We start from the raw sequence: 7,884 nt of genomic DNA on the forward strand, positions 1-7,884 counted from the left end.
TTTAACTGACCCTTCTGAAACCTCGGTATAGAGAAAGAGAACCTTATACAGTTTAGAAGGGGCACTGGTTTTAACAGTGGGCAAAGGTGCCCGATATAATTTATAAACTTCTTTTTTCAATGGGGGAGGGAGGGAGGGAGTTGTCCAGTTCCTATTTTAAGCCGGATTTTGAAGTTTTCCAGGAAGTGAAACCGACAGTTCGACCTGGCCCATGTTAGTTCTTGAATACAATTATCCAAAATCGTTTTTTTTAAAGCAAACCCCACGTTTCCACATTTGTGATCCTCGTATCTTTCAGTGTCTCCCTTCCTTCATTCAGGTATACATCCCACCTTTTCGGTGGCCAGTCTGCTGGGACTTTTTTGTTGTTGGGAAGAATAAGAATAAAAATATATACACTCCAACTTTCTAACACACTGAGGTTTTTAATCAGAAAACTAGCAGTATGAGAGGTGAGAGCATTTTAAATACTTGGTAAAAGTTGTAAGTTTTATAGTTTATTCTCATACAAAGTATATCAGTTTTTAACACCCCCCCCTTTTTCTACTGGAAAGGTTAAAAACTAAAACATCAGAACTAAAAGTCCAATTTCATTCACTTTTTGTGTGTGCTTTTGAAAGATGTATTTCCTTGAACTTCCATAGTACATGGACGTTTAGGATGATTTATTGGCTCTGTAAAACAACATTCTCAAATCTTAACCCATAATCAGAAACACTTATCTAGATTAATTCTATTGGAACAAATGGAACTTTTCTGGAGTAAATGGTGTGGATCTGAAACAAACTAGATCTGAGAAGGATCTTGAGGCAGTCCCAAAAGTCAGATCAAGCCAGTAAATGCATGATTTAATCTTAGAACTTAATGTTCATATTTCAAAGTCAGTTTTGAAAACTGGCCTATGTGTGTTTGTGTGATTAATATCTAAAACAATGTGTGTGTGTCCCCCTCAGTTTGTGAAATTCAGGACTTGATAACAGATCTTTACAAAAAAAACTCTGCAAAAAACAAATACTCTTTTTCTGACCAAAATTGCCCAATTCTGAATCTTGAACATTAATACAAATCCAAACACAGACACCTTTTGCTTCACCCACACAGAAAGACACTCAATGAATCAATTTAAACCTCGATCCTGATTTCAACAGAACGTTCTTCAGAACAAAATGGTTTAGGAGGGATAATAACGGCAACAATATTACTAATAAAAATCACAATGAAATACTTCCAGCGAAGGTTGTACTTCTGCGGGATTTTGTTAGTGTCACCATCTAGTTAAGTATAAAAATACTGGTTTTCACAGGTCCAGAAATCTCCCCCCCCCCTCACATTTCTCCCATTTCGGGCACAAAGCCCTTTCACAGCATGGTGGTACACTCCTTCATGCGAAGATTTTCAGTGGAGGGGGTGATCACAGTAAGCCTCGTAAAATCTTGAAAAAAGAAAGTAATCAGCAAGCACAAAGCAGGTCCTTGTACAATTCTTTTTTTTTTTTTAAGTGAAGGACGGGTTAAGCAGGAACAAAACAAGTTAAAAACATTATTCATTTGATTTGAGTCCCGCCTATCTACCAAGAAAAATGGAACTCAAAGCAGACTCCTATCCATGTTTAGGCAGCAAAAACTCCTACAATTCCCATGGCTGGATGGGGAGTGCTGGTTGCTGAAGGCCTTTCCCCGGTCTTAACATGTATAGGATTGCGCCCTAAAAGAAGCGAGCGACCGTCGGGGCTGGCTTGCTTAGCCCGCCTTCGCGGAAAGCTGCTACTGGCGTGATTTCTTTTTCTTTTCTCATTGAGAGAGGAAAAAATCACCCCTATGTCTGCAATTGAAAAAGACCTACATAATTTGTTGGTATATGTTGATTAAGATGAAGACAGAAGTTGGGCGGGAAAAGCAGGGCCGTTTGGGCAGAGTTCGAGTCCGGGGCGAGGGGGGCCGGGCGCTTCAGTCCCCGCTGACGGCGCCCTCCCTCCGCCGGCTGCTGCAGCGGCCCTCGAGCAGTTCGGCGACCGCGTTCCGCTTGTAGAGTTTGGCCAGGTCGTAGGCGGTGGCGCCCTGCTTGTTGCGATGCTCCACCCGGCTGGCCGTGCGGTCGAGCAGGAAGGCCACGACGGGGAGGTGGCCCTCTTGGGCGGCCAAGTGCAAGGGCAGGTTGCCCTCGCCGTCCTCTACGTTCACGTCCGCCTGGAACTCCAGCAAAGTCTGCAGGGTGTCCAGGAAGCCGCCGCGGGCCGCGTCGTGGAGGACTGCGAAGCCGGTGCCGTCTTTCAGGTCGGGGTCGGCGCCTCGCAGCAGCAACCGCCGGGCGATCTCCGGATAACCTAGCTTCATCACCTGTCAGCAGAGGGCGGGGAAGAGAGAAGGGCAAGAGAAGGGGACAGGGGACATGCAACTGAGCTGGATTCACATATGACGCGCGTATCCCCACACCCTTAGTCGCTGGCTTGATTTGGGTTAGACAACCCAACATATAGATTTATGTTTGTGCTTCAGTTGGGCCCGCCCCATCCCAAGGGCTCGGGGCGGATAACAGGATACTAATTCTTCTCCTCTAACCTCGGCCACTTTCAATGCGAACATCTCACGTTTCATAGAACCACTTCCAAATGGGTGTGTTTTAGGATCGCTCCAGCTGTTCCCTGCTACCTGTTTTGAGCCTCCCCCTTACTGCCCACTCCTCAGCGTTCAATAGCCTGCATTCCTAAGGATGCCACCCCCACCCCCCGCTTTTAACAGCGGTGTGGACAAAAATTCTATTCCCCCCCGCCCCCGTAGATATGACGATGGAGACGCTCCACCTGCCGAATCCAGAGGGGGCGGGGAAGTGAACACACAATTGCGAAGGTGTTACTGACGTGATGCGAAGTTTTCCTTGCCCTTTGGGATGCTGAGGACTTGATACTGAACTCTGTGGTCAGTAGAAAGAGATTGGGGTGGGTGGACCTCTCTGCTGAGATAACTAGGGATAACTACCTGGAATAATGTCGATGTATGTTCCTGCCCCAGTACCGAGGACTGGACATCAGGTGACATCAACCTGTTCTTTGCCAATATGATCAATCTCGCCCTTTACGCTAAACCCAGTATTGGAAGGTAGGACCCACTGAAATCCAGGGGTTTTATATTCCAACTCTAACCTAATTTACTTGGAAATCAGTGCCGGTAAAATAAAGGGGACAAGAGATCAACAACACGGTTTCTCATCTAAATAGTGTGTCCATGCCATGTGTGGCAGAATAAAGCATCTACGAGCTTTCTTTGGGCAATCAACCAATCAGGTCAAACACATAATGGGACTTTGCCAGGCTGAATGAGGTAAAGGGGAAATTAGAGGAAGATAACACATTAGGAATAGTTACTCCTGCATTTGCAAGAAACTGTAATATAATCCCATTACGCATACATTTTAGACTTAGCATACGGATCACAAAAGATAGCATTTGCATAATTAAATATAGTGGGTGTGTTTGTCCCTCACTCCTACCTGTTGGCAGCCAAGTTTGATGCAGTATTTTACTGAGAAGACTATCCTACTGAATTCAATGGGCCTTATTTCCAAGTAAGAGTGTATAGGATCACAGTCTTGGTTTCATTTGATATTATTACAATTAGATTAATGCAAATGAACACACATCCTGGTTTCCTCTGGTAAATGGGGAGGGGCAAAAACCTTTCTGAAGTTCTTAAGTGTGGTTTGAATGGAAAGTTTTAAAAAGCTGCTGGCTTCCCTAAAAGTCCCCTTTCTTTTGTGTAAACACTTTGTGACTATCACTAAAAGCATCGCTCTTAAGATTCAGCATCATCCGTTTTCTGTGAAAACAAAAAACGATTTGATATCACAACATTATAAAATCGTAAGAGGGCCCAGGACTGTCCAGCTCAGAGACTCCCAGGCTCCCTGAAACCTCTAGACTTGGTGACTTTAAAAAGATGCAGCCAGATCTTTTGTAATATCACACATTGAAGGTTATGCTTCGGTCAAGTTCTTTGTTTTTTGGAAGAGCCAGTTTTGAAGGATGATGTGTTCTTTTGCTTTCAATATTTTTTCATCCCTGTTCTACCCACCCTTCTTGAAGGGGATATATGAGCCTTATACGATTTCCCCTTGCAAGGAATTTTGTCTTCTACTTTCAGCATACACAAGAGCAGCAGTCACAGTAAACAAAACTGGAAAGAGCTGTAAAAATAAGAGGGAAGTCAAAGCTTTGTGAGGGGGAAACACGAGAACCGGAATGCACAGCAGCAGCTAGCCTGAAATGGCACATAGGAAGCGGGGAATTGACAGGGAAATAGCTGCGTGCTTTGTGGTACATCTCACTTTCACTGCAAATAGCAGGAGTGTTGTGAGTCTTCTGGAAACAAAAAGGATGGTCCTTCAGCAGTTTGACAGAACCGACACACACCAGTTATGCTTTTAAGCTCTCATCCAGCATATGGAACCCTATGCAATTTGGGGATGAGCAAGAAAAGCAGGACGAGGCACCTAAGGGTGGAAGGTAAAGGGAGGAAGATACATGAGATCAAATAGGAAAAAAAGTTGAAGTTTATATAACCTTGTGAGTGTTTCTGATGTGGATTTCCCTCTCCTCCCCACACAATGGAAGGAAACAGATAGGAAATAAAAGGCTTACAAGGGTAAACCTGACCTTTCTTGGCCAAATCTAAAAAGGAGGCCTGGTCTAAAACACCTGATTCAAAAAGGAGAAGGTGGGGCTGCGAAGTTCAGAGAAAATAATAGCGAAAAACTGAATGCGCCAGGGGACAGAAGAGAACATGTGTTTTCACTTTCTTTGGTGTATAATAAAGGGTAAGCAATATTGGGGACTGTGTTGACTATCAACTTTCTCAAGTTCTCTCATCCACCCACTAAATCTATCTTGATTATACATACTGAAAATAAGCAGTCAGCCTCTTCTGTTGTGTTTAGCTTTTATTCTAGGGGTGTGTGCGTGCGTTGGTAGTGTGTCTCAAACAATCCTTTATGATGAAGGTGAAATAAAAAGTGGGTGGTGGAAAAAGACATGCCCCTGGCCAAGACAGCTCGGTGTGGCATCCCTGCCTAGAAAATATACCCCTGCAAAACATGAGATTGTCCTGGGGTGGGGAAAATCACTGGTTTTGTTTCTGCACTCCCAAAATGGGAGTCCTATTTTGGAGGTGGAAATGTGCTACACCTTTCCTCCTCCTCCATCAGCCCTCTGTCTCCCCTCTGGTCACTTGGGCTTTGATGGTTTCCCTATGAGGTGTCAGAGGAGCCTAGAAGAACTTTGACATTTATATCCTTCATAGACAAGGGGGTGGGAATGAGGCTTATTGAGCTGAATTGGATGAGAGAGGAAAACACCACCAAGAGGTTATTATTAAAGGAGTTTCTTTAAAAAACAAGGGGGGTTTCTCTTATTTTTCACCCCCTCCACATGGTATCCAATGACAACATTTCGGAAAGAGGGCCACCTTTGTGCAGTTTAAAGTACAAATCACATTTCTTTAAGAAGCCAAATCAACAGTCCCAAATGTAGACTTGATCTGCTGCCTGGCTCGCAAAACAGTCGCAGGCTTTCACCTATGGTTTTTACATCTCTTGTGTGGCTGTGTTTTTCATTTTCATGGACTGTAAGACTTTCAGCACCGTTATGCGATGTTCTCAAAAGAAAACATCTTTCAGCGGGTCCAGGATTTTAGTTGTTGGAAGGGCTCCAACTGCCGCCTGTAAATCTAAACACTGGAAATGGGTGTAGACGACGTTATACCTACGGCAAGGAAATCCTCGCCGAGCGATCCACCAGTTTACTCCAAGGAATAAGACGGATGGGAAATAACAGAGCGCCGGGTTTTTTTAAGTCAGAGATTCAGATATCCCAACTGTTTTCATGTACATCTTAACCTATTCAGTGGCAATAGTTGAGAGGGGAAAAAATATGCTCGCCACGGTGGGAGAGAAAGAAGGAAAGTGTAGGAGAGTGAAGCCCCAACTACCCTCGCTTTCGTCAGCCACAGAACACCCCCGCTTTTAGAAACTTAAACATATAATCGGGATTTCAAAGAATAGAAACGAGGTGTTTACCGACCTGCTCTGAAACACGACCTAGCCAGGAAGGTTTCTTCCCCTCCCCCCCTCCTCCACTTGCTTCCCTGCCCCAGAAAAAAAAGGTTGTTGTTCTTTTTCTCTTTTAAAAAATCGAGTTAATGTGTAGACGAGTTGATACCGAGATTTAAAAACATTATTGACCAGTTTTACTTAAAGTACGTCACTTTAGGGAGCTGGAGCCGCTAAAGTTATAAAATATGGCATCCAGCTCGCTTTTTAAAAAATGCTGATATTTCCCCCCCCCCGTCCCCTTCCCTCTTTAAAACGGTCCTCTCCCCCGTCAAACCAGTTCACCTAGTGGTGAAAGATCGCCTCTGTCCGTCTGGATACCAACCTGCAGCGCAGTCCTCCCAAATCCATTTTGTGCATTGACGTTTACATTCTTTTCCAACAAATTAGTAACTTGCGCTAGGTCCCCTCTGGCAGCTGCGGACGCCAACTCATTCGCAAAAGGTTCGGCCATTCCTTAGGCGAGTGACGATCGGCAACGAGCAGATGACTTGGGCTTGTAATTATTATTTTTTTAAAATGATGATGATGATTTTTTAACCGGGCATGGCCATCGGAAACTGACAGGAGTGGGGATGTTAATCTGGAGTAGACCTTTGTAGTAAATAATCGTAAAAAAGCTCCTTGCCAAAAGCCCGCCCCTTGGGTTCACACGTGATACACACTGCGCCGCAGCTCCGCTTGAAAAGCAGATCTCTGCACCTCTAACACGCACAGCACCCCCCCCCCCCGCGAGGACCTTGGCCGGCCAGGGCGAGAAATAAATGGCCATGTACCCTTCGGCAGGCGTCTCATGCCCCACGAGCAGCCTAACTGAAATGTGTAATCATAGACGGAGGAGGTGAAGAACAAGTTGGAGGCGGGGAGACAGAGCGAGATTGGTGGAGAAGGAGGAAAAGGAGAAAGGCGAGAAACAGCCACCCACCTTTCTTTCCAGGCGACGCCCGACATCCAACGCGGGCTTCTTTTCCCGTGTCAGCTTCCATTCATGATCTCGAGAGGGTAGGTGGTGTTCGCGTGTGTGGTGGTTTTACACAAATCTGCCCCCTCCTCGCCCGTCCCCGGGGCTGACTTTACTCCAAGCCGCGGCAGCGAGAGGGTTAACGGTAGCCGGCAGCCGCTCAGCTGCCAAACTCCCCGGCGGCTGCAGGCACAGCAGGAGCCCCCCAGGCGCTCCTCGGGCCGGGTGGCGGCACGTCCGAGGCCGAGCCCCGGCGGACCTCCGCGGCCAGCAAGAGCCCGCCAGCCCGCGCGCGCAGTCGCCCAAGCAGTCGCCGCCCGCCTCCCCGGGCGCGCGGGTCGGCTCGGTGGTCGCCGCCGCAGCGTCTGCTTCTGGCGTGGCGTCGCTCTTCGCGGAGGCGCCCCTTTCGCAGGCTCCCTTCAGGCGGGCTGCAGCGAGAGAGGGGCGGCGGCGGCTCGTGCGCTGGCGGGGCGGCGGCGCCTCTTTGACAGGAGCCGGGCGGCGCAGCCCCGGGAAGGCGGCAAAGGCAGGCAGCTCTCTGCAGAAATCGCCCGCTGTCGGGGCCGTCTCTTGCTGCCCGGCTGCCGCGGCACTCGCGAGCCGCCCGGAGCCCGCCTCGCTGGGTCGAGCCCTGCCGAATGCGGGCTGCAGCCGGGAGAAAGCCGGCTCCCGCTGCTGGGTCCCCGCGTCTCCGTCTCCTCTCCCTCCCCCTCCCTCCCCTCCAGCAACTTCTAACCCTCACCAGCTTTTTTTGAAAAGGAAAAACATTTGAGCGCTCTTTGACTTGAAACACCCGCCCACATTTTAACGGCACAGATTTAAGG

The 7,884-nt window shown here is 47.6% G+C and overlaps 1 protein-coding gene across 1 annotated transcript; it reads right to left on the reverse strand.

Moving 5' to 3' along the window:
• Positions 1-408: 408 nt before the first annotated feature.
• On the reverse strand, positions 409-6,919 carry CDKN2C (cyclin dependent kinase inhibitor 2C). The gene is made up of 2 exons (XM_084852550.1): positions 6,425-6,919; positions 409-2,336 (listed from the first exon to the last, which is right to left on the reverse strand). Exons 1-2 carry the CDS (start codon positions 6,551-6,553, stop codon positions 1,947-1,949), a joined length of 519 nt encoding a protein of 172 aa, XP_084708676.1. The 5' UTR covers positions 6,554-6,919; the 3' UTR covers positions 409-1,946.
• Positions 6,920-7,884: the final 965 nt, after the last annotated feature.

The sequence above is a fragment of the Heloderma suspectum genome, chromosome 4, assembly GCF_057233095.1.
Source record: "Heloderma suspectum isolate Gila_16-S chromosome 4, 16-S_ref, whole genome shotgun sequence".
NCBI classification, from domain to species: Eukaryota; Metazoa; Chordata; class Lepidosauria; order Squamata; family Helodermatidae; genus Heloderma; species Heloderma suspectum.